At 43.7% G+C, this 27,460-nt stretch overlaps 1 protein-coding gene and 1 long non-coding RNA gene across 7 annotated transcripts; both read right to left on the reverse strand.

Annotated features, from left to right (window-relative positions):
- Nucleotides 1-224: 224 nt before the first annotated feature.
- On the reverse strand, nucleotides 225-16,653 carry LOC120673525 (3'-5' exoribonuclease 1-like). Of its 6 annotated transcripts, none has more exons than XM_039954389.1 (7): nucleotides 16,462-16,508; nucleotides 16,241-16,324; nucleotides 15,584-15,651; nucleotides 14,125-14,717; nucleotides 11,268-11,443; nucleotides 1,341-1,394; nucleotides 225-1,067 (listed from the first exon to the last, which is right to left on the reverse strand). In XM_039954389.1, the coding sequence occupies exons 4-7, from the start codon at nucleotides 14,710-14,712 to the stop codon at nucleotides 587-589; spliced, it is 1,299 nt and encodes a 432-aa protein (XP_039810323.1). In that variant the 5' UTR covers nucleotides 14,713-14,717; nucleotides 15,584-15,651; nucleotides 16,241-16,324; nucleotides 16,462-16,508; the 3' UTR covers nucleotides 225-586. The 6 variants fall into 6 exon arrangements, with proteins under 6 accessions (XP_039810323.1, XP_039810322.1, XP_039810321.1 ...); XM_039954388.1 differs by having other exon boundaries at nucleotides 15,573-15,651; nucleotides 16,462-16,507; XM_039954387.1 differs by lacking the exon at nucleotides 15,584-15,651 and having other exon boundaries at nucleotides 16,462-16,653.
- LOC120673527 lies at nucleotides 2,399-6,860 on the reverse strand. The gene is made up of 2 exons (XR_005674675.1): nucleotides 3,963-6,860; nucleotides 2,399-3,899 (listed from the first exon to the last, which is right to left on the reverse strand). It is a non-coding gene; the product is annotated as an uncharacterized LOC120673527 (long non-coding RNA).
- Nucleotides 16,654-27,460: the final 10,807 nt, after the last annotated feature.

The following is a 27,460-nucleotide window of genomic DNA, read 5'->3' on the forward strand; positions in this document are numbered from 1 at the left end:
ATTTATGCATGTGTTTTGTTTCAAATTAACACAGGTTTAACCGCTATTTATGGCCTTCTACTAAGGGATATACCTGTGGCAACTGGCACATAGCTGTTATACCATACGTTTGCAGTCTCAGCAGCACGCACTCTAAGCGATCTTCTTGACAATTCATTCTACCGCGTTTCTTAAAAAGTTCTGATACCAGATGTGTTAATTCTTTTGCATGTGTATAGTAGGCCTTAGTAAAAGTTCAAGCTGTTTACCACTCATCTGCAAACCAAGCTTACAAGTTCAAGTTGCACAAGCCACACCTACAATAGTTCCATTAAGTTAAAAACAGTGTCCACAAACTTAGATTATTCATGGATAAATCACACCTAAGCAGCATCTGAGCCCATTCTCTTCTATCAACAGAAGTCAGCATGACAGGTTAGACACTACCTAGTGAACTTCCATTGCCTTATGAGCAAAGTTATATCATAATATATACGGATCGGGAGGCACAGCGGAGGAGCAGGCAACTGCAACATAGCGCCTCCCTTAGTTAAAGCACCAGGTCCTTTGCCCTTGAGATCTTGGACGGAAGCACATTACGTCTCTACTATGCCCATGCAAAGTATGGGCAGATCGTCCGCCTCGTGGCGGTCCAGTTGCCGCATCCATAGAAGTAACGTCCTTGCATGGGTCCTGGCTTGCGCACAACGCTCCACCTGCTCAGCACACCACAGTAGCAGTACATTGCTCTGTCCTTCCCTGCGGAGGCGGCATATGGATTAACCTGCACAGGAGATCCCAGCATCTCATTCGGCTTAAGCTGCGGTTGGACAGGATCTGGAGAGCGGTCAGGGGATAGCAGGCAGGTTGCTGCCTGTGGGGCAGGTTGCCACACAAGTGAGTTGGTGATAGAGAATTTGAAGCCCCGGTGCATCATTAGTGCCAGGAGGCGAGCAGTGTTGCGAGCATCATCAAGTCCACAGTGAGCACGACCCTCCCATGTAAGGCCAGCCAACTGAACTGCCTCCTTTAAGTTGCAACGGACATCCCCATACACTTCCTGGAAAGGTACCTTCAGGTTGATCCACCTGATAAAAAATTGGGCAAAAGACATCAAATTTAGAATAGCATTCAAGATTATTTCAGATAAAGCTCTATAGGGGAAAAAAACTGGTCTTCACACCACATCATATGCTCAAAACACTATCGACTCATCAGGTATGAGCTAGAAACCTTCCACTTGCTAGTCTATGAGGTGACAATTTGAGGAAAACGAAACTGTATCTTATGGTAAAAACACAAGTATATGGTTACCTTTAGAATGAAAGATAAAGAGATTCTTTAGCTATATTAAGTGATACCTTTGTTCTCTGCAATGAAGTTCAGACACCAAAAAAGGGGTCCAATTGACAATCCTGATGTTATATATAATACAGTATTGCATAAATATCATATCTGATCTTTCAAATTACCATACAAGTCAAAATTATAACATTAGTAATTTATAATTCAAATAATTTAAATTATCCACACGTTTCATTCTTTAGTTCTATCATTGTAGCAACAAAAAAAATGTTGGCGGTGTTTCTTTACGAACAAACTTATGCCAACTGAATAAACTTCCACATATCTATACCTATTTCTAAAGCGAGTAAGGTTTCCACCTAAATTTTTGGTTTGGTCCGTCTTGTGTTATTAACATGCGGACCTTAATTCATCCCATATGCGAGTCGGATAAACCCTCCATCCACAACTCGATCACGTAGATCCCTATATAAATTAAAGAACGGACAACTGTACATATCCGATAGAAAATTGCAGCGTACAAGAATACAAAACTGATCAATCACTATCTCTATCTCTTCTCTATCTCTACTATTTCTTAATCGAACCCGGGCAAATCAATCGGAACCCGAACAAATCAATCCGACGCCCAATAGGAACCCGGACAATCAATACCTCACACGGTCACGACACGGTCTGTACACAGAGTGAAGAGCAAAAATTAGCAGTCTCGTGTAGCTAAAAAGTTTATATTAGCCGTAGCAACGCACGGGCACGATGCTAGTAGTCTATAAACATCGGAATTTCAAACCACAAGAAAATTTGTTTTCCATTGTTCTTGATACTGTGAACACAAAATGGAGTCCAGCCAGCTGAATAACCTACAAAATTCAAACGTAAAAGCCCATCTAGAACCATGGACTTCCAATGCCATGAAAATTTTGATGAATTTCCTCAATGCCACAAAATTTTCCGAATTCCCCTTAGTGCCATGAAAACTTTGATTTATCCCTTGAATGCCATTTCTTTCTAACAGCAGTTATGCCATGGAAAAGACTCATGTGCCCCTTAATGAAATGAAGTATATCTGTCCTTTTCTCTTACATGCCATTTCAAGTTCATATCATATGAAAAAAAAATAGAGATGGAGATAATACAAACCCAAGTAGATTGATGTCTTATACTGAGATGACAAAAATCACACACATAATATTAATCGTGACTAGATTCATATCCTATTAATCATGAAACATGAACATCAAGTTAAATGGTGCACAAATTGACAAAACGGAAACACAGATCGATGCCATCATGCGTGTGGCTGCACAAATCAACACAAATTGAAAAAAAAAATCACAACACGAATGGGTCACACTACCAGCCTTGTCGTCTTCATTCTGGGACTCATTCGAGGCGCCGACAGCAGCTGACGCGCAAGGGAAGGTACAGCAGGGCCAGGATCCGCATGAAGACCGTGGAAGTTCAAAGCGGAATGGGGGAAGGAGCTCCAGCGGCTGGCTTCGGGTTGCTGCACGGCGCGCAAGATTGCAGGCCGAGCGGCCGGCTTCAGGATGTTGTGGCCGAGCGGCCAGCTTCAGGCTTCCTGCACCGCTGCCTGGCTGCGCGGGGGCGCCGCCTGGCCACCCGCAGGGCCGCACATTGCCTAGCAACCCACAAGGCTTCCGTGCCTCAACGTCCGTGGCCGCCGCGCTCACCGCGCCTAGCTTGCGTGGGGCCAACGAAGGGGGTTGTCGACTTGTCGATGCCTCAGGGGCAGATGGAGAGGGCGACAGGAGAGATCTAGAAATTGGGAGAGGAGAACCGAGAGGATAGAGGGGGAGGATAATGTTCTGCAAGTGGGCCCTTTATTCAGTGAAATAGGGGCACAAATGTCATTTCACGTGATGCCAATTCCCCTTTTAACACTGTGCCATTAAAATCTATTAGATCCCTAGTGGAAATGGCATACTAGGGATTAGGGCTGGACAAAATGCTCGTGGCTTGATAGCTCACTCGTCTCGCAGCTAGCTCGATTCGGCTCGTTGCATTGGCTTGTTGCATTTTGTTAACGAGCCAAGCTGGTATTTTTGCTTGATAGTTATAACGAGCTTGTAGCCTACCCCAACTTGCTTGGGAAAAAAGGCTATGTTGTTGTTGTTGTTGTTATAACGAGCTTGCTCATGAGCAGCTCGCGAGCTAAACGAGCTGGGGAAGTGCAGCAAGCCAGCAGCCCACAATACGAGCAATCGAGGCCCAAGCGAGCCCACAATCTTCAGTTACGACTCCATCCATTTGAACCCTACCCCTAATCGTTCCCTACTCGCGTGCATCACGCCGCCGCTCCTGCTCCTCTCTCTCTCTCTCTCTCTCTCTCTCTCTCTCTCTCTCTCTCTCTCTCTCTCTCTCTCTCTCTCTCTCGTATCTCGCCACTGCTCGCCGCCTGCTCCTCGTTCCTCCATCTCCCACCCCCGCTCTCCCCTCTTCCTCTCACGTTGCGCCGCTCCCTAATTGGCCGTTCCTCCCTCTCGCGTAGCACCGGCGCTCTGGCTTCCCTATGGACCCTATCCACGACTTCTTTACCCTGCTGCTGTGCCACGTTGCTTTGCTCCCATGGAGCCACAGGACCAGCTCCACACCTCGTCGTCACTCAGTGCTCAGCTTTGCTTTGCTCCCATGGAGCCACAGGACCAGCTCCACACCTCGTCGTCACTCAGTGCTCAGCTTTGCGAGCTCACAGGCATGGACGTCATGCTCAAGCCCCATGGCCAGGGGATCATCAGTACATCCCATCTCCAATAGTTCAAATTTCCAATCCTTGTTTTTACTTTCTACTGCGTTTATTTCATTGCTTTCGTGAGATGGGCAATTTCCTGCGAAGTCCATTCAAATTGATTCAATTCACTTCTTTGGTTTAAAGATCAATTTGATTCGATTCTAGTCTATTTCTTCTATGTTTTCACGTGGCTCTGTGTTTGTGATGTATTGCTCGCGAGCTGCATGAGCTTGCTTCGGTTTTTATCCAGCCGAGTCGAGCTCAGCTTTTAGCTCGTTAGCTTATCAAGCCAAGCCGAGTCAGCTCGTTAAGATAACGAGCTGGAGCGAGCTGAGCCCGGCTCGTTATCCAGCCAAAATCAGAATTTTCATGGCATTGAGAGGAATTCGGAAAATTTTATGGCACCGAAGGAATTGGCTCCAATGTTTTTTTGTGTGTAAAACAGAGGCCACATAGTGCGCCAATGAATAGCAATTTCAACAAGCACAAAAGGACACAGGAAAAATCCTGATATTTCATGAACAATAGAGATGAGAAAAAAAGGAAAAAAGCATATCATGGACTTCGCTTCAAAGTTAACGCTGCAGAACAACTAAGGTTACATCCTTTCCAGAAATTAGAAGCATGTGTGGAAGATATTTTACTGCAGTAAAATGGTAATGTTACAATTCAAGATACATTCTCCAATCATAAAATAATATCATAACCTTTTGGGATACGGTAACCATTTTCTAAACTTTTGTGGGCTATCCAGAATATTTTGTATGATAAATTTAAATTAGACCTATGTAAATGATGTGCAGAAATGTCTCAAATAATATTTACAAAATGGATTTGCACAAACCACCCAGTAATTCAGCATCAGTTCAACTGAACCTCCATGCAAGTTAAATAGTTCCATTCAGCACCCACATATCTACTCCCGTTGCAAACCCACACCAGTCCTGAAGATTTGATTTGTTGGATTGGTGGAATAGTGTTGGGTGCAGATGAGCTTTACACCCCGTTTGGATGTAGATATTGAACCCTGGAATTCGGAATTGGAATTGGATCCACTGAATACCTATTGTTTGGATAACCTAGGAATTGGAATTGGAAATCGACCACAATACCAAGTGGTATTCCCCCTATTGCCGCAACCCCTTCCTCAATACCGAGCCCCTCCCCTCCGTATTGCAAAGAATCAATGCTTCTCCCCGTTTCTCTTGCATCGCTCCCCTCTGCCCTATGCAGCCTTCTCCGCCGGCAAGGTCCAACCTTGGCTGCTTGTCTCCGCCCCCAAGGCCCCGCGCCGCTCCAGCTCCTCTCCGCCGCCGGCGAGGCCCCGGGCCACGCTGCTTCCCTGCGCCACGCCGGCAAGGCCCCGGGCCGCGCCACTCCCCTCCGTCGCCACCGAGGTCCTGCGCCTCCCTCCACCAGCGAGGCTCCGGGCCACGCTGCTCCCCTGCGCGCCCCTCCGTCGGCGAGGCCCCGGCCTGAGCCCCTCCCCTACACTGGAGAGGCCCCAGGCCGCGCCGCTCCCCTCAAATCTCTCCGCGGTACATGGACGCCGGCCGGAGTTCGGCGCGGAGGAGGACGGGGCTCGGCGGCGGCGGCGCAAGTCCAGCACAGAGGACAGAGCTCGTCCGCCATGGACGCCGACCATCGAGCTCCTCCCTAGGTCAATCTCCCATCCGAGGTTGAGCTCCGCTCGCTCTGGCCGTGGTTGAGGGAGATCCGCTGTTGAGATCCACCCTCTTTCCATGGACGCCGCCGTCAAGCTCCCCCTAGGTCTAGCTTCGCCCGCCATGGACGCGGCCGTCGAACTCCCCTTTGGTCAATCTCGTACCATATTTCAATTCCATTCTTTTGCATCCAAACAGGAATCAGATTTGAGCTACTTGCTATGATTCCAAAAGGCAACTCAATGATCATCCAAACAATGATATTGGCATTATAGCCATTTCAATACCACGGCTGCTTTGGTATTGAACCCAATTCAATTCTAACCCTCTCAATATCTACATCCAAACAGAGCCTTAAGGTTATCGAAACCATGACAAATCTGTGACGCTAAGTGCAATTTTGGTGCTGGTTTTCAATTCGAGTAGGTTATACATCTACCAAATTGGGTCTTGATTTTGACTTTACAGCCTACGTTTCCTACCAAATACAAGGGCATGAGCATGAGTTTGCAATCGTACTAGAGATGGGAGCTACAAGTTTGGGAATAGATAGCAAGGCCAGAGGCGGTCCTCTAGCTTACAATCTAGTCTTAAGGATAAAAATATTACATGCAATGGCTGCTCTGTTCAGTGAAAGACGAGAGCATAAAAAAAAACCTGTGAAAGAGAGGAAAGGTTGAGGTAGTTATTACTGTTTTGTCAAGTATAGGTCCTACCTTAAGACCTCTATAGGCCACATAGAACTACAGAAATTTGCAACATGCTATGCCATCATCTATGAATCACCGAGGACCACCTTACACCCATTTGTCTGGCAGGTGTTGGGTGCAACCTACATGTATAATGTCAATCCAAAAAAGTTGTATGCAAGGTTACAAAAGGCGCTAGGCACTCACTAGGCTGTAACCTTCCGCATAGAGCCTAGCCACGCCAAGGCGATGCTTCATATGTACATACACTAAAAAAAGAAAAAGATAAAAAAACAGAGATCAGCAGGCTAAGCATTGAATAGAAAGGCCCATTTAAGCTGCCCAACTGCCCAAGCCCAATTCGGGATCGCCAGCACCCACCCACCTTATCCATTCACTCTCATCGGTCACCCTCACCGAGGCCCCACCACCTGGCATCCCCTCCGCCCCCGTCACGACATCGCCACCTCCACTCCCACTCCCACTCCCACTCCCCCCCCTCCTGACGTCGCCTCCTCCATCGCCCCCTCCCAAAGCATAAGGTGCAATCATGTACACATTTCTTTAAATGGATGTAAGCCATCTGCTATCAGGGTATTTATCTATACAAGCTTGTCAAAGAGGAAAATGAGCAGCACAATTCACCTTCAGTTTATGTCCTACAGGCTACAGCATAAACAGACAGGATATGAAATCAAAATCGTCAACCATTACTACACAGGGATCCAGCTTCCACAACCCATTTTAATATTATAGCATCCAAACGTTATATTTCTATCATGTGAATGAAATATAACTTACATAAAAGTAATGGGACAGAACAGCTCCAAAAAGAGTTGAAACAAACACCAATAAAATGAAATTGGCAACATTTTCCAATTTTTCTTGTGTTTTGGCAATTTGCCAGTCAATGTTTTTAAATCGCCTAATCGTCTGATCGAACAATGGGTGAACTTAGTCGTCAACTAGGGTCGATTAGTCGGGTCTGATCGACCCTAGTCGTCCAGGACATTTAGGATCCATATATATATATACATACATATATATATATATACACATATATATATACATATACATACACATATATATATACATATACATACACATATATATATACATATACATACATATGCATACACATATACATACATATGCATACACATATACATATATATATACATACACATATACATATATATATACATACACATATACATATATATATACATACACATATACATATATCTATATACATACACATATACATATATCTATATACACACACATATACATATATCTATATACATACACATATACATATACATATACATATATATATGTATATATATACACATATACAATTTGATAGTAAGGTGTTATCAACAATTTCGCCGTGGGATAAGGATAAGCATGCCATAGTGTTTGCTTGATGTCTGCGACATCAATCATTCGGGCGTGGAAGACTATACACCGAATATATTCTCGAATATATCCAGAGAATATCATGCCACAAATTGATAATCCAAACAACCAGGTGTTATCAACAATTTTACTGTTTATTCCTTTTGCCTTGTCCACTTCCTTCACTGGCATCAATTCAGCAGTTACTATTCAAATTCGTGGCACTATTCAAATTCAGCAGTACACTAGCCATCAGCTCGCTCCCCACTACCAAGCCAGCGATGCATGCGGTGAGTACCGAGTAGGATTTACACAAGCATAAGACACTCCACCGGCTGAAATTTTGGTTTCGCCAACCTGCCAAGATCCTGAGAATCACGCATTACCCATACCCTGCATATTCACTAATCACGCTCAAATAATCACGCACTCACAAGAGGTCGCTATCATCCAACAGTTGCTACTTGAATTTTAGCTGTGAAATATTACCCTGCTAATCACCCGCATAATAATTACGCACTCGTCCACCATCCACGAAGGTCGCTATCGTTGAATAGCATCACACACCCATACTGCATCCACTCATCGTAATCAAGTGCCACATATTTTGCATAATCGCAAGAAGTGCTCTGCATAGTGCAAAGAATAGTAAGTGAATTTGGGTGCCTGAGCCACTCAGTTGAAGTGCTCGTGCGCTATTCATATTCCGAATTTGAATAGTACCTGATATTTTGAATAGTGCCACGAATTTGAATAGTAACTGCTGAATTTGAATAGTGTCCAACTCTTCTGGAAGGTATGTCCAAATCAAATGGTTCTGGAAGGTATGTCCAACTCTTCAACTCATGTCTTGATGGCTAACGCAGGTAGATGTTTTTACTCCCTCCGTTTCAAATATGTCCTACAGTACATATTTTCCATGTTCTTTCATTTGGGCTCCTCCGTAACTTATATACACGAGCTATAGCATGTCTAAAGAAAAGTATCTACGCTTCAATCAATCAATCAATCGCTCAATTAGATATTCCACAAGCAACACTGCAACACAATAAGAGAGGAAATGCATGCCCATCCCCTCTCAATCAGTTGTACGTAAAAATGTTTCTTTTTGCATGCCAATCATAGTTCTAAGAATGCTCGATTATGTATCGGAGGATTCCATCAGCCAATTGCTTAATATAATATTTTCATAAGCAACACAGTAAGAAAGGAAATGCATTATCTAAAGCAAAAGATTCTCCAAAAGTGTAGCCAGTACTTTTATAGACGGGAGGAGCCTTCAGGCTTAAGGAAGCGCTGGACACCCGGCGTCTTCAATTATCCTTCTTTACTGTTGCCTAGACAGCTGGACGATAACGCTGCCTTCAATAATTGTACTGGCTACAGTAGAACTCACTGTTGATTTTACTGTTTATTCCTTTTGCCTTGTCCACTTCCTTCACGTGATATTCTCTGGATATATTCGAGAATATATTCGGTGAGAATATATTCGGTGTATAGTCTTCCACGCCCAAATGATTGATGTCGCGTACACAAGACTCAGGCTCTACCGTCTCCCCAGGCAGTTCCACCCGAAGGGAACACTTCTCTGCGGACACAGGCTCTCTCAGACGCCTCTCCATGGGCTAAACGAGAGCAACTCAACGCAGAGGTTTCTCCTCTAGGGTCCCTAGCGTAGAGACATCACCCCGTATGCACGAGCTCAAAGGAAAGCAGGGAAATTCACAGGAAAGCTTAATCCATTTCCACAAAGCAAACTTACATACGGCTTTCCCTTTCGGGAAACCCCAAGCACTTACACAACCGTGGATTACCTTACAGGCGAAGGGCGATTATAGCTTCTCCCTTATTTCTATATTACAATGGGAGTGAGATGGCTACTAATTAGGTGGAGTGGTGGTGGATGCGCTCTGAGTATTAGCTAGATCGCCCGACCGAATCCGGAAGCCACAGGCAGGCGAGCGGCGAGCGCACGCACCGGCGCAACACCGCCGTTGCCAGCTCCACCACCACCACCCAACGCGTGGAAGTGCGAGATATATGTATATGTATACATATACATATATATATGTATATGTATACATATACATATATATATGTATATGTATATGTGTATATATATACATATATATATGTATATGTATATGTGTATGTGTATGTATATGTGTATGTATATAGATATATGTATGTGTGTGTATATAGATATATGTATATGTGTATGTATATAGATATATGTATATGTGTGTGTATATATATGTATATGTGTATGCATATGTATGTATATGTGTATGCATATGTATGTATATGTGTATATATATATATACATATACATACACATATATATATATATATATACAGATACATACATATGCATACACATATACATATATATACACATACACACACACACACATACACATACACATACACATACACATACACATACACATACACATATGTATATGTATATATATATACATATGTATATGTATATGTATATGTATATGTATATGTGTGTATATATATATATATACTTATAATATTCATTAGCTTCAACAGAAAGGAAGGAGACAATTTCTGAAAACTTACTAGGCTTTTTTCTATCTCTATCACTTATTGCTCCTAGCTTATCTGGAGCTCGCCGGACCAGTCACCCGTGTTCACACTCGCGCGCCGGCAGAAGGAGGTCGCCAGTCGGGGTAGCTCATCGGAGAGAACGGAGGGAAGAAGGGAGCTCGCCGGAGGGAAAGGAGGGAAGGAGGTTGCGAAGGCCAGGAGATGAGGGGCCGGACAGCGGCCTGGAGAGGAGGGTTCGACGGCCGGCAGCAACCTGTGCTCAAGAAAATCAATTAATACGCGCTGAGCTTTGAGGCTTTGTGCTAGGGAATTGGATGAGTGGCGAGAGCAGAGCGAGGCGCATTGGATTGTCCGGCTGATCTGAGCTAGAAGGTGAGGGAACGGCAGCGCGGGGTGGAGCTCCCCGTTGGCGAGCAGCGGGAGGTCGCGGGAGCCGCCCCCCTGTCGAGACGAGTGGCTGCCGACAACCCTAGATGCGGTCGTGCCCCTCCAGTTTTGTTTCTAACCAAGTGGGCTTGGGCCTCTCACTCTCCAGTCCTGCCCACAAGCAAACCAGCTACACAAACCTAGTCGAGATCACACCTAGTCGGACGATTAATCGCTTCTAGTCGCCGATTAGTCGGTCGACCGGTCGATCAGGGTGCCTGATCGAGTCGTGGAGCCTAGTCGAGCACGCTGGACTGATAAGGTCGATTAATCGCGATTAGTCGCGCGATTTGAAAACATTGTTGCCAGTTGCTTGCAAATCAACACCAATCATCATTCATGCTCACAATCATTTACTTTCATCAAATGTACACCCCCCCCCCCCCCCGAACAAGATTTCAGGTTCATCAATGCGAATTAATAGAGTTGAACAAAATTGGAAGTTAGTAGGCCTGCATATAGAAGATGTGTTACCTGTTGAAATAAGGGGGCTTCCTAATTCTCTTAAATCTGCATTCTGACTCCAGCATTGTCCGGCAGTCCCAATTAGACCAGGTGACAACAGCAAAGTTTGTGTTCTTAATGCCCTTGTCCTCTAGCCATTTATCATGCATGAGTAAGGCTTCACCTAGTGGCACACCTCTGTCCACCTATACATGGAGGAGAAGAATATATTAACAATCAAATACATGGAATGATCATAAAATTTTGAATCATACTCATATGACAACCTCAATTTCGAAACTGACACATATGGTTACCACAGAACAAGTGATTCACATCTCAGCTTGTTTCTGGTTGAAATGGTAACAGTGAGATAAAATAAAAGCACCACACAAATCAAATGTTATTTTATTACTTGTCCAATAGATTTACTAAACAAAATTGAACTTTAGAGCTCCTATATCAAGATTCCCATTAGAAACAACAAAAATGAAGATATAACATTGTTAAAACTCATCAAATAACTAAAACAATTTAATCATTAGTCAAGAAAAACATATCATCTTCTACCTTGACATGCTAGCCGAGGGACAATGCTACATTGCCATCATATATAATGTGCTAAACAGTTCAAGTGATTAGTCAAGAAGAACAAATCATCTGCTAGCCTTGACATGATAGCCAAGGAACAAGGCTACATTGTCATCAGATTTAATGTGCTAGGTTTCCTTCAAGAATCAAGAGGGAAATGAAGATTTCCATACAGTTTGAGGAGCTCTCTAGATGCCGTATGTTAGTGAACACATTGACCAAGTACTTAGTTGCTGATAGGAAATGGAGAGTGTGTATGAATTCATGATCATAACATCCCTAGTTGCTGATAGGAAATGGAGAGCGTGTATGAATTCATGATCATAACATCCCATTGGTCCTCTTATTTCTTCTTGGGCGTACTAACAGGCCATAATATCAATCATCAAATGGCATCGGCATATACCACATGTACACAACCAAACAGGCAAACAATCAATGACAGAACGTGGAAGCATGCAGGTTGGGGTACTGGTGGTATCTTGAAAGTTGGAAAAAAGATCCAGAAACATTCCATCCTCATAAACTACTGTTACACATCAAGGGCAAACCCACAATCCCACATATCAGTGCATCTGTCATGATCTCTAGTAATTTTGGAAACCATTACTACAATCCAAAGAAGGCATCATACGAACTTTTTCTATATGATTTCTGTTCTGTGAAATTCCTTCAAAAATCATAACTTCCGAAGGGTCCCCAATCAGTGACTTGCTACTGCTTTGAAAGTACCAGGGACTTACAGACTTGTCATAACCATAGCAGGCACTGTGACTGGATACAGAAACTACATTGTACCTAGTTCCTAGACTGTTTTTAAGTCTACAACTCCATCGACTACAGTTAATGCTTTTTTTATTTGCCATCTTAAGTATGTGCCATCAAACACTCCAGAGTTTGACCATTAATATGTTTAACTGTCATGTGGGGCCGCCATTATCAGCGGAGGGCCCACATTATCAGGAGGCGCCTGCAACAACCGCAACAACCAGTGGCTAGATTTTAGGACTTTCTATTCAGTTTGTTTCTATGTTTGCAAAGGCCTGCGCGCCTATATCTAGATGTACTCGGATATTGTGAGATCAATCAAGAGTCATAAACCCTAATCCTCCCTCTTTCTCTCTAGTCTCCCTCCTTCACCATTGGGCAGCCGGGCAAAAACCCCGACGCCGTTACCCGCCGCGACTACGAGCTACGTAGTCGAGGTCCTGCTGTCTTGGGTCTTCACGCCCTTGACATTAACAAGGTTGGGTACATAAAAATTGTAATATAGGTTTTCCTTAGCTTTATAAAAATATAACTTTAAATGAGAAGGATATAACCGCCTCAGTCACATCTCAAATACCGCAATGTCAAACATTTCAATTAAAGAAGAATCAGGCAGTAATAATATTCATAGAGCATCTGATCAGTGATCACATTGGTTAACAACATAGAATTCTGTATTCCATATCAGTTCGAATACTACAAAAACTTCAATATCAGTATGCAACCATTTCCAGTAAAGCTTTCAAAACAGTAGCAGCAAGGACTGAAATTTTCATATCAAAGTATCAAACTGGGACAAGAAAGCTACCTATGAGATCAAGCGTGAACATGGAACAAGATATGCAGGCACTTGAAAGAGATTTATGTTGGATAATGGTGGAACTAGCCAATAATGATCAGAGAGAAAGGGACACTGCCACACAGTGGCGGAGCGAGGAAGGTGCTGGCAGGAGCCATGGCCCCCCTCCATGCTCCTATCTTGAGCATTTTAGCCCTTAAGGTTTCAAGAAATTTTGTTATATTGTACTAGAAGGCCCCATTCATCAAATCTCTCTTTTTTTTGTCACTTTATTTGACCCCTCGTGATTCATGGCTCCACCATTGGTACCACATACATACAAACTATGGGTCATGAACAAGTCTTTGTCTTAGTCAGCATCAAGAATACGAATAAATGTTAGCTTCAACAGACGCTTGTGGGTCTGCATTTCAAAACTGGACTTAAAATTCCTGGAAAATTATGACTACATAACCATCTCTATACTTGTGTACATATATGACTAGTTAAAAAAAAAGGGCATACCCAGTGCCGTAGGCTTCCCGCACTGTGCGGGGTCTGGGGAAGGGTTGTTTTTAAGCCCCAAGCCTTACCCACACAAATGTGCAGAGGCTGGGGCTCGAACCCGGGACCTTCCGGTTACATATATGACTAGTTAGAAAAAACAAAATATTGGCTTAAGCAATCATACACAACTTATTCAGTATTAATACTCTAATAATTTATGACTACATTGGAGTATGCACTGACCTGAATCTGTTGTATACCAGTAAGCTCCTTGCAGAAGTCAGTCAAAAATTGATGATATGTTGGCCGAACGTACGTTTGAAAGCATTCTTCCAGTTTCCCAGTTGCACTGTTAACCAAGACAGATGGAAACTCAATGATCTCTTGTGGAAATGGATTGTTCACCTTGTCACAGGTTGCTTCAAAGTCAATAACCACAAAATATTGAAATTCCTGAAGTTGTGCATCATGGGGGTGACCTTGGGGGAGCATCTTGAATGGAAGATACTGAACTCTGTTCTCAATAGGAAAACTGTGGTCCCTATTTACTTGACAAAATTGGTTCTCGAATCCATAAGGTAGTGGCTGACGCACCATTTGGTAATCTGAATAAATATATGGCCAAGCATAAAATTCTTGTCGGTAAAAGGGTCTGCTAAGGCCTTGAGTTGGAACAAGAGACGCCTCCCAGACTTTTTCCGCAACAACCATATCACTCCTTTTTTCATTATTCTCAGGAACTCCTTCAATTCCACCTCTCTGCTCTGGAGAGTTATACTGAGAAATATTTGGCTTGAGGCACCCTAGTGGCGCCTCATTATTAACTTGCATTTCCTCTGCATCAAATAAACAATATAAGAAAATGAAAAAAAATAGTACTATTATGTCTGCAAAGTAAAACCATCCATGCAGTTCTTAATATAATATGCATCTACTCAAGATATGGCATTACATCCTGATATTTAAAGACTTCGCCAAAGAAAAAGGATGCCAACAATAGGTAAGGCATCTTTAGTACATCAAGATCCAAACAACATACGACTGACCAAGCAAGGGGTATCTTAACAGAAACCTGAAGAATTGATCTCAACAGAAACCTGAAGGAACCCCAACATTCTGAAATTAACACATGGATGGCACTAACCCTGCCTCTATCATCTACTCAAGAAAAAAGACTAGAATCCATCACATTTTCTTCAATCACATTTGCTTGGTGGCAACAAGCACAGGATTCAGTAGGCCCGGCCACTAGACGTGGTCTTAACACTCTGATCATTTTAGGGAGTTGGATTCTCTGGAAGGCAAGGAATGACAATGTGTTCAACGAAGTCTCCCCAGAGTTGATCGGGCTATCCTCTTGGCTAAAGAAGAGGCCGACCTCTGGATGCTTTCAGGAGCAAAAAGGCTCATTGCCTTGGTCGCTAGGAGTCCTACTAGCTGATTGCACTTATAGAGACCCTTGTTGGTCGTTTTGTGACTGATTTGGACACGTATGTAATCTAAGTGTTTGTGGGTATGGGGTGTGTTGTATCGGCTATTTTGGCCTCTTCTTCTATCTTATAACTAAGATAACTCCGGGAAAAAAAACATAGCATAGTTGCGGAAATCCAAATAAACTTATTATAGAATGATATCAACTAATCTCAGCAAAATATTACACACAGATATAATAATTCAACAAAAGGTCATGCCTTCACTAGACCTTCAATTAACCATCAGTACGTCATGACTTCATATGCGTTGTCAAATCAAATTGTGTTGACTTGAAATCTATAATAAAGAATAAAGTGCAGTAAGTATATAACATTTGCTTCACCAAACATACTACTATAACCCAACGGGACATCTTTTTTTAGCACAGCATATCCCCACTAGCACTGAGCAGCAGTGCCATACTCCGCCCAAAGTATCCTTTTACAGTATTACTATTACTCGGAACTTACAGATTTCCCAAGAAGCACTACACCCAGTGAATTTCCTCACATGATGTACCAACAGTCAGTTAAAAAAAACAGAAGCACCACCTCAGATAAGGACACAAACGAGCACAGCAAACTGTCACTACAATTTTCTATAGAAAAATGAAATTTCGAGCATAATGGCATCACTAAAGCACCATATAGGAACCCAGGCACTTCCTCCAACTAATGTGTCCCGAGTTATCAGAACGGTAAGTGAAACTCAGTTCAGAATGCTCAGTGAAACTCAGTTACAACGGGAGCTTCTCCGGACACACAGAGAATTCTCGCTGAAACCCCACGAAAAATCGCATCTTTTCGCCACTACAACTCACAAGGCGCGAGCCTCCACACTGGAAACGGCGTCAGAGAGCAAGATCTGGAGCTGAAAGGTGTCCGACCTGCTTGTTCGCGATCAATCATGGCCGTGCGCGATCCCGCGGCGCTGCACCATCCGGATCAGAGCTCCCCCCGCGCCACACGACCTGTTCTCCCGGGCAAAAACCCACCAGAAAAATCAGGGCAAAAAGCAACAGATCAGCACAGACGACGAGTAGATCGAGCAGTGGATGGGGTGCGGCGGCAAGGGGATCGAGCGCGGGGATCGGGGCGGCGGACGTACATGTGACGGCGAGAGCCGGAGGTGGGGGGCGGGGACGGAGGAACAGAGCGGCGCGGTCACCACGCGATGACGACCCCCTCCTGCTTCCGCTGTCCGCTCCCCTTCCCTTCTCTCTCACACGGCCGCACGGAGACGCGGATCGAGCGCAACCGCCGAACAGCGTACAGCGCGCGGGGGTCCAATGGGTGGTTGACACGCCCGGTTCTCTAGCTTCTGGTAGCGGTTAGCGGCGGTGGCGGGCCCGGGAAACCCGTGTTTGGTAGAGACGGCGCCGAGCGCCGCTGGCGTTATCATTTCATCAGACGTACCGCGTGTTTCGTAGTGTATCAAGATTCATGCGCGAGATAAATTCAGCTCTATTTATTTCAAAAAATAAATAAATTCAGCTCTGATCCCGTACAATATTTTTGAACTCCTCCAATACCTGTAAATAAGTATAAAAATACTTCGTATATTTATTGCGGTAAAAAAAATAGCCCAAATGATTCAACAAGTAGAAAAGAACCATGTATCCTTGTGGAATCAACTTGAAGTGAAGATTTGAACAGGGTTATGTAGTCCATGATGAGTGAGTAATTTTCAAACGGAAAGTGAAACTATCACCTTAGAGCTAAAACAAATTCTACTACAATGTACTAATTAGAGCATCCACGACGTGTAAAGTGCAAACAATGCTCCAAATCTATATATCTTATATAAGTGCAACCCACTAAGAGTCATTAATAGATATTTCTCTCACTTGTGGTGAAGCCACATCATCATTTTATTTCAACCATTGGATCTGAATGAAAGCTCATATCTTGGTCTTCCGCAACCCACTAAGATTTCTTACCTTTTTACTTGGTTTTATATTGCCATATGACCAATTTTTATGACAGAATTAGCAACAAAATGTTAAAAAAATAATGTAAGTGCTGACATCCCTCAAGTATTTTTGTCACACCCATCCCTAACATCCTATTATACTACAGTAATACAAATCACGATGGTGGAGAATCCATAACCAATTCAAAATATCTACATTGGTCCAATGAAACATATGTACTAATAAAACTATTAAACAAAATATATTCTTTCTGATTATCAACATTTCACACAATTGCGTTGCTCACACTTAATTTTATAAAAAAATTCCAGAAACTTCAGTTATCCAAGAGAGTCAATACAAAGTCCAATCTCTTGCTTCACAAAATGATGCGGATATTTCCATTTCCTCCCGGAATAAAATTTACGCATCCTTATCATAACTATTATGGTTCCTCTTTTTATCGGTTTATGCAACTAGAACTTTTTATATGTACATCGACTTCCATATTTAAGCATTTCTTATATACAAACATGCCATATATATGCAATGCTAAAATTGGCTGCAACTTCATAACTCTATCTTTTCAACACACTCAACTTCAACATTTTTGCCCTAAAATCCCGCAGCAACGCGCGGGATATTCAACTAGTATCAAATTATTGCCAAAGTTTTATTTTTTTCATTCTAGCTGCAATATGCAATGGTGGGTCCAGTGCACAAATAAACAACCCCCGACAATAGACTTTTCCTTAGATGAGCAGGAGTTGTTTTGCTCGGCGAGCAGCTACGGAATTATTTTCGTTAAGGGTGTAAATTGGAGACTCTTAGATGCACCCCAATCCTTTTTAGTTCAAATATTTATACTATTTTATTCAAAATGAGGTTCTATTTTGAAGTAGTACAAATATTTAAATTAAAAAGAGTTGGAGGCGCACCTAGAGGTCACCATTTTGCACCCCTAATTTTCATCATCGATGCCAGGTTTTTTTATTCAAGCATTGCTGGTTGCAATGTGCAAAATGATGCTCTGACAGGAAAGAGAAAGTTGGAGCATCGTTTTTCACCATAATGTGGCTGCTCTTAGGAACAATGAAAATATAATACCACATTTTTCTTACATGTCATGGTTAAATGCAAATATTGTAGCACAAATCTCACAATGCTGAAATACACACACACCAACCAAATTCTATCGTTTGAATATTAAATCTAGTCATTTAAGGTACTATATGAGTGGTGGTCTATCCAATTAATTGTACCTTATTTTTATGTGAATTGCAACAATGTTTTTTGCGAAATAATAGCAACAATGTTTTGAGTGAGTGCAAATATTTATGCATGAATATTACAATAAATTCTAAGATTAGACAATACCTACTCGGATAATAGTGCTAAATTAATACATATCATTAAGCATATATTCATTGAATAGAACACTCAATTGTATTAAAAAGGATTATTGTAACATGTTATATAGCTCAACCAACACTTGGTTTAATATTGAAAACAATAGAAAGATGTGTTGGGGGTGAGTGGTCAACATTTAAGAACATTTTCTATGAAATTAGAATGGATACCCATCTGCTTTTTTACATATACTCTAAACAGATATACTAAATATATGTACACTCTTATGCGGGAAGAAATCCGAGCAATGGGAGCAACTCCCTATTTTAGGCCTATCGCTGCTTCACACGTGTTAGTTTTTTTAATTACCGCTGGGCCGATATTAGCTCTGCTGGTCCGCTTCGTTAGTGGCTTCTGACGAGGGTATAAACCCGAGACCCCTGACGGGCCCGACTCGTGCAAAGAGAAGCCCAGCAGATTCACCAGGCCGAAAACGGGATGGCCCACCAAGCCGCGTGGGGAGCTGCCTTCGCTCCTAAGCCAACGAACCCGGGAGCCCGACATCCCGGGACACGTGGCGCCCCCCCCCCCCCCCGACCTAGCGCTCCGGGTCAGAGCCATGCTGGATGACCCGGGACGTGCGCTCCTAAGCCTTGGCCGACATGTCAAGTAGTCCTCCAAGTACTTCTGGTTGCACCGAGGCTGTGAGGTGCTCAAGCTCCGAAACCTTGATCATATATGGTGTGCGAAGTACTCGCGCTCCATATGGAGTAGCCCCCGAGCCTTAGGTTGAATCGCAGAATCAGGCTGAGGGTCACTTCAGTCCTTTTGCTTCATTATTTTTCAAGAAATTTGAAAAATAAATATCTGATACACATATCCCGCAGCCCCCCGAGTCTTGAATTTAAATATCTCCATTTAGATTTAAGAATCAAAGAAAACTCGTGGCAGAATAGGTAATGAAAACTTCTCTAAAAAGGAAAGAATCCGTTGATCTCCTAAATATTCATAAAATTGCCACCAGAAACCATATAAATCCGTCTGGTAACTTGTGAGGGTTTTACCCTTTGAAGTCCTGGCCACCGTCAAATTTAGATCCACACTTGCCCGCTGCCATCCCTAGCCCCTCTCGTAGCCCCCGAGCCTAAACTCGTGACGTTGAGATGGCTCCCAAGAAGGACAAATCCAAGGTTGAAGAGGAAGCAGTTGCCAATCTTTCAACGGGTTGGCGCAAAAGCAAAATATCAGAGTCAGAGGTGCAAGAACTAGAGAATTTGGGTCTCCTCCAAACTCAGGGCGTCATCCAATGGCGTGCAGGGGAAGGAGAAGATTACCCTATGGAAAGTACCCTTGAAACCGTTGTATTCCGTGATTTCGTGGAACGTGGCCTTGCACTTCCCGTGTTAGAATTTTTATATGCTCTTCTGCAATTCTGGGGAATCCAATTGCATCATCTGACTCCCCAATCCATCTTGCATCTTTCTATTTTTACTCATTTCTGCGAAGTATTCCTTGGCATTCTTCCCCACTTTCACCTTTTTCAACATTTCTTCATCCTTGTCCCCGTCCCAAATGCTACCAAACCCGCCGTCGTCGGCGGATGTGAACTAATACTCCACCCTAAAACTCGAGACAAGTACTTAGCGTATGATCCAGCGGGTAAAGGACTCGAGTGGAAGAAATTTTGGTTTCATGTCGGGAACTTTGAATCTCCACTCCCAGAAAGAGTTCCTAGTGCCCCCCCCAAGTCTAAGAAAACTGGACAAGTATAGGACCTAGTGGCTAACAAGTCGAGTGCCTCCTTAGAGTCATTGCATAGGTGAAAAATAAGGGAGTTACCGGAGATCACGTGGTTTTCTCTTTTGTGAGCCGTCGGATCCAACCTCTTCAGCATCGACAACATCCATCCTTTAGATATCAAGGGTTAGAAGATGCTACCAGAATGTCGCCAGAACCAATAGCGCATTCTAATGTAATCAGAAGATGTTGTAAAGTACTAGATAATTTTGACAAATCTTTGAAACTTCCAGTACTATTCTGGGCCAAGAATCCTCCAGAAAATGCATGGGTAAGTGTTGAAAAAAACCGCCGAGTACTTGTAATTAAAGTTTTTATCTTCTGATGGACCTTTGCTTCTTTTGCAGAAAAATTATAAGACATGGCATTGAATGCCTCCAACTTCAGTAGATGTTGCTTCTGATGATAGCAAGAAATGGAAAGCCACTCCTGGATCATTGCTACAGAGGAAGATACCTTGTCTTGATGCTGGCCAGTAAGAATCTAAATTTCTTTAATTGTTTCCCGTTTGCCTCAGCTTTCTTATTTAAAATCTTGCTTGGCTAGGATCAAATATCTTCCAGCACAGGAGAAAAATCAAATCCAGAACTTCCGTAAATAGATGGAGAGTAGTTCAGAAGCAAGTACTCGATCGACCCCTGATTCTCCAGTAATTGGGTTAATCGAGAACTCGACTACTCTCTCCCCAAGTGTGGACATGTCTGGGACATCAAAGGAGCCGACTCTTGAGGTACCCGCGTCTACTCCTTCTGCAGCTGGTGAAGGTACTTCAAGTGTTGCTGGATGTGGAGGTGACAAAGCTGAAGGGTCGAAGAATCCAACTGTTCGAATAGTACCCTTTCAGTCGATGCCGCAATCTACCCAGGAAGAATTGGGTAAGGAGCTCTTTGATGATCAATTGTTGTATGTGGAGAATGTGAAGAAGCTCGCAGATTCCATGCAATGGTGTTTCAAATATACCAAGGTGAGCCTTCCTCTGCTGCTATTTGCATGCGTCGAGTAGTTTGGTGACATCTAACCAATCTTGCCTTGTATGATACAGGATGTTGCCAATCGGTCTTCCTTGAAGTCTCATGCTTTATATAAGACTGTTGACAACCGGAAAACCTTGGTGCAGCAGAATGCCTTGATTGCCAAACGACTAGATGAATCCCTTGCCGCTCGGAACAAGCTGTATGAAGCAAACCAAAAGCATCATCTAGAACTTTGTGACATGAAGCGGCAGATCAAGGGCCTTGAAGAAGAAAGATCAAAGCTCCAGGAACAAAATTCAAAGCTTCAAGAACAGTTGCAGATTCTCAAGCTTGTGAGTATTTGATCTTTTGTCTTGATATTGCTTTGTCAATAATAATCACTGAAATACCCTTCCCTCAGGTTCTCCAGATGACCATACTCGACTGGTAGCAGCAGCTCAAGTCATTGTGGACATGGTCAATTTTGAAGAGGGACCGTCGAATAGCAAGTCCTTGGTAGAGCATTTAGAAGAGGCTCAAAAGAAAATCTTTGATGTTATGACGGCTACCTCCAAGAATTATCTGACCCACATGATAGGAGTTGTCAAGTCTTACTTGCCTCAGTTTAATTTATCTCTCATAGCTAAAGGAATAGCTCCCGATTGTTCTGATGAGAAATTCCGGGACTATTGTAAAGAATCAAAAGTGATTGCTGAGAAAATTCTGAAGAACTTGGCAGAGTAACTTGCTTGTAACAACTCATTGTCTTTGTAAACATTGCTCTTATCCTGTTGGTGTGTCTTCAGAAGTATGATCTGATATCATAGGATACGTACAAACTACTCGAGTAGTCGAGTAGAATGCTTGCATGGAGTAATCTTTATAGTTGATCAGTTAGGGTGAATCCTGTCGGATTACTCATATAGAAAGACTGCAAAGATATCCATAAACTACTCGAGCAAGCGAGTACGGTGTCTTAACCAAGCACTGGAGTAACTTCTAAGATAGATCTGTTAGGATGAACCCCGTCGAGTTATCCAAGATGAAACCATCTTAGAAATATCCAATACCTATTCAAGCTTGTGAATAGGGTATCTAACTTGTAGACTGGAGTAACTACTAAGATTGACCGGTTAGGATGAACCCCGTCAGGTTACCCAAGATGGACAAAATATAGTAGTATACATAACATACTCAAGCAAGTGAGTAGTTTTGCCTTTAAAGCAAGGCTGGAGTTCCTTATAGTTGACTTGTTAGGATGAACTCCGTCGAGTTACCCAAGATGGACAACTAGTAAAGGTATCCATATACCTTCTCGAGCTAGGCGAGTAGGTTGTGCCCTTATGTCAAGGACAAGGAAGTGGTTTGTGTAGTTATCCTAATGGAAAACTGTGTAAGCTATCCTGAATAGGTTATCCAGGTCGGTATGAATCTGTAGAGATTACCCTGGTTGGATGAACCTTTGTGTAGGGTAGTGATGATGCTACCAGATTGAAAGCTGCCTTTAATGTAGTCGAAAAGCTAATAAAAATCTTTGCTTTATTAAAGAGATCAACTGACATCACCATGTTACTTTGATCAAGGATGAAATCTGCGCAAGTGCTCAATATTCCAGGAATTGGGTACCTCATTGCCATCTGCATCAAAAATTATGTATGATCCGAGTCTTGTAACCTTAGTTACGATGAAAGGACCCTCCCATCGGGAATTTAACTTGTGCAATCCTGTTTCATCTTGAATCCTTCGTAATACCAGATCTCCAATGTTGAAAGATGTTTGCTAGACATTGCGATCGTGATAGCGTCTGACTCCTTGAAGATATCTAGCCGATTGGGTTAAAGCATTAATTCTGGCTTCTTCGACTGAATCTAACTCAAGTTGTCGAGCTTCATCTGCTTCTCCTTCTTGATAGGCTTCTACTCTTGGAGATTTCCACATGATATCAGCGGGTAGTATAGCCTCTGACCCATAAGTGAGGACGAAAGGAGACTGTCCAGTTGCTTTGCTGGGCTGCGTTCGCAGCCCCCAGACCACATGAGGTAGTTTTTGAATCCACTTGCCACCTTTCTTGGTGTTAGCGTCATAGAGTCTTTTTTCAATTTGTCGAGTACTAAGCCATTGATGCGCTCTACTTGACCATTTGCTCGAGGGTGAGCTACTGAAGCATATTTGACCTCAATGCAGGAATTGTCACAGAAATCCCAAAAAGATTATGACGTGAAGTTAGAGCCAAGATCCATAATGATGGTATGAGGAAATCCGAACCGGTGAATAATGTCAGAGATAAAATCCACTGCTCCATCGGATGAGATCTTGACAGTGGGCTTGTACTCGATCAACTTGGTGAACTTGTCGACTGCTACCAGCACATGATTGAATCCTCCTAGAGCTACGGTTAATGGTCCGATCATGTCCAAACTCCAACAGGCGAACGGCCATGATGGAGGAATTGTTATCAAGTTGTGTGCTGGGACGTGAGTCTTTTTGCCAAAAAATTGGCAGCCAGGGCACCGTCTGATGAGGTCTTCTGCGTCTGAAACAGCTGTTGGCCAGAAGAAGCCTGACCTGCAAGCCTTGCCGACTAGTGTACTTGACGCAGCGTGGTTGCCGCAAACTCCTTCGTGTATCTCTCTGAGGATGTCTTTGCCTTCTTCAAGGGTAACACACTTCATGAGGATGCCAGAAGCAGAGCGCTTGTATAGGTTGTCGCCAACAAGGACGAAACCTTTGCTACGCCTGATGATATGGGCATCTTCAGCGCTTTTAGGATCGACATGTGGTGGAAGCTTGAACTCCTTGATAAAGTCGATAAACTGGATCTACCAATCTTCTTCGATCCTTAGTACTTCCCTGACTGTGGCCGGGGCCTCCGTGTTAGTGGCTTGTTCGCTTTGTACCTTGACTGATGGATGATGAAGTTCATGGACAAAAACTCCAGGTGGAACGGCTGCTCGGGTAGATCCAAGTTTGGAAAGGACATCGGCTCCCACGTTGTTGTCACGGTCTATGTGATGGATTTCTAATCCTGAGAACTTGTTTTCGAGCTTTCTGATTTCTTCGACGTATGCATCCATTGTATCCATGTTGATGTCCCGTTCTTTATTGACTTGCTGGACGACGAATAGAGAATCGTCGTAAACAAGTAATCGCTTGATGCCGAGAGAAACTGCTAGTCGAAGACCATGTAGCAGTGCCTCATATTCAGCTTCCTGGTTGGAGACCTTGAACAAGATTTAGAATACATACTTCAATTGCTCTCCTTTGGGAAGATGAACATAACTCCCGCGCCGCCTCCGTCAAGCTTGAGTGAGACGTCAAAGTACATTACCCAATGCTCTGGAACGTTATGAGGTGCTGGAATTTGATTTTCCCGCCATTCAGCTAAGAAGTCGACTAGTGCCTGTGACTTGATTGTTGTTCTTGATATGAAGTTGATTTTCAAGGCTCCCAGTTCAACTGCCCACTTTGAGATTCGTCCGGTGGCATCCCGATTGTGGAGTATATCCCCCAATGAGAAGTCAGTTATTACTGAGATCTTGTACTTGTCGAAATAATATTGAAGCTTCCTGGAGGTGATTAGAATTCCATACAGAAGTTTCTGAATTGATGGATATCTAACCTTGGATTCAGAGAGTACTTCACTGATGAAGTAAACTGGTCTCTGAACGCCATAGGCGTGGCCTTCCTCTGGGCGTTCGACTACTATCGCCGTACTGACTACATGAGTAGTCGCATCGATGTAGAGAAGCAGTTCCTCGCCAGGTAGTGGAGCTGTTAGAGTCGGCAGTGACTGGAGATGATGCTTGAGGTTCTCGAGTGCTTCCGCGGCTTCTGTAGTCCACTCAAATTTGTCTTGTCGCTTTAGGAGCTTGAAGAAGGGTAAGCCCCGTTCGCCAAGCCTGGACAAGAACCAGTTCAAAGCTACCATGTAGCCTATAAGCTTCTGGACGTCCTTGATAGTAGCTGGAGCGTCCATGGTCATAATGGCGTTAATCTTTTCTGGACGATGAATCCAAGTAGTTTTCCAGACGGTACGCCAAAGACGCACTTTGTTGGGTTGAGTTTCCAGCGAAATTTTCGGAGGATGTTGAAGGTCTCTTCCAAGTCAATAATGAATTGATTCTGGGTCTTGGTCTTGATGACAACGTCGTCTACATAGGCTTTCAACATTGTGATGTAACTAGTCGGCAAAGCACAGCTGTATCGCACGCTGGTAGGTGGCACCAGCATTCTTCAACCCGAAAGACATGGTCTTGTAGGTGTATGCCCCGTAAGGGGTGATGAAGGCCGTCTTGAATTGGTCTTCTTCTTTCAAGGCGATCTGATGATACTTGGAGTAGCAGTAGAGGAAGGATAACAGGACACATCATGCTGTAGAGTCGATTACTTGATCAATACGTGGTAGCCCGAAAGGATCCTTTGGGCAATGCTTGTTTAGATCGGTGTAGTCGACGCACATCCTCCACTCGTTGTTGTTCTTCTTCTAGACGAGTATAGGGTTAGCCAACCACTCGGGATGGTAGACTTCCTTGATGAACCCTGCTGTAAGTAGTTTCACCAGCTCTTTCTTGATGGCTTCTCGCTTGTCTGGTGAAAAATGTCGTAACCGTTGCTTTTTGGGTGTGGCTTTAGGGTCAACCTTCAAGGCATGCTCGATCAATTTCTTGGGTACCCCTGGCATATCCGTTGGTTTCCACGCGAATACGTCTCGGTTGGCCCTAAGGAAGTTGACGAGCTCGAGTTCCTATTTGTCGCCCAAACCTGCTCCGATGATGGCGGTTTTGGAGTCGTCTCCCTCTTGTAGCTGGATAGTCTTGGTGCCCACGTCACCAGTTGGTTTAATCGATGACTGGCTTGGCTTCTTGGAAGGCACCGACTCCTTGAGTGAAAGTTCCTTAGTAGTAGCAAGTATTTCGCTGACAGAGCTAGGGACTCGGATTGTGGCAGCATGATCTATTGCTTCCTTGTCGCACTCGAAGGATTTGAGGGGGTCTCCACGTAAGGAAAGTACTCCTGTGTTGCCTGGCATCTTGAGGAGTAGGTACACATAATGTGGTACTGCCATGAACTTGGCTAGCGCTGGTCTTCCTAGAATAGCATGGTAGGAAGATTCGAAGTCGGCTACTTCGAATTTGATGTATTCTGTCCGGAAGTTCTGTTCTGTACCGAATGTGACCGGAAGAGTAGCCGAGCCAATTGGTGTAGAGGAATTTCCGGGGACGATGTCGTAGAATGGAGCCTTGCTTAGAGTGATTAGACTCATATAGTTGAGGCCCATCTTAGCTAATGTGCTTGCAAAGATCAAGTTGAGCCCACTTCCGCCGTCGATGAGTACTCGAGTGAGCTTGGAGCCTTGGACGACTGGGTCGAGTACTAATGGGAACTTTCTAGGTTCAGAGATGCTGGTCCATTGATCATCCCTAGAGAAGGTAATAGGGACCTCGCTGTATTTCAGTGGCCTCTGAATTGCTGGCTCGACTGAGAGGATCTCTCTGAGTAGGAGCTTCTGGGCTCGCTTGGAGAAGTTGGGATCTCCTCCAAATATGACGTTGATGATGTTCTGTTGCCGTTGAAAACCAGCAGGGTCTTTCTTGTCGTCTTCGTCATCTTTGTTCTGTTTTTTCTTAGGAGCGTCTACAGGTGCCGACTGGAAGGATTTGCGCAAGATCGTGCATTCACACATCAAGTGGTTGCTCTTGGGGTGGATTGGATATCTCTTGTTGTGAAGAATCTTGTCGAACTAGTCCTGTGGCTTGTTGCCCTTCTTACCACGCAGGGTGCGATCCATAGTGCCGACTATGACGTCAGGCTTGCATTTACAAGCAGGATCCCGCTGGTTACTGGGCCCTCCGCGGTCGTTGTGGGGCTTCCCATTGTTGTCGTTGTTACGGGGTGGGAAGCGACTGCGTTCTTGCTCTTCTTCGTCCGCCCAGCGCTGCATCATGTCTCGTACCTCCACTGTCATTTTGGGGCGATTACGCCCGAAGTCACGGTATAGAGACTGGACGGTGATGCTACTCTAGAAGTAGTCGATGATGTCGTCGTCGGCGACGTTGGGGAGGGTGGCTCTTGTGTCGAAGAAGTGCTTGACGTA

The sequence above is a fragment of the Panicum virgatum genome, chromosome 5N (assembly GCF_016808335.1).
Source record: "Panicum virgatum strain AP13 chromosome 5N, P.virgatum_v5, whole genome shotgun sequence".
Taxonomy (NCBI): domain Eukaryota; kingdom Viridiplantae; phylum Streptophyta; class Magnoliopsida; order Poales; family Poaceae; genus Panicum; species Panicum virgatum.

What these genes read in the sequence shown, in the direction of transcription:
- LOC120673525 (XM_039954387.1), bottom strand. Translation starts at nt 16,262, where the DNA reads ATGATTGATCGCGAACAAGCAG. An exon ending in GATTGATCGCGAACAAGCAG is followed by an intron (nt 14,718 to 16,240) that starts GTCGGACACCTT and finishes TATTTGATGCAG; the next exon opens with AGGAAATGCAAGTTAATAAT. An exon ending in CTTCATTGCAGAGAACAAAG is followed by an intron (nt 1,068 to 1,340) that starts GTATCACTTAAT and finishes ATTTTTTATCAG; the next exon opens with GTGGATCAACCTGAAGGTAC.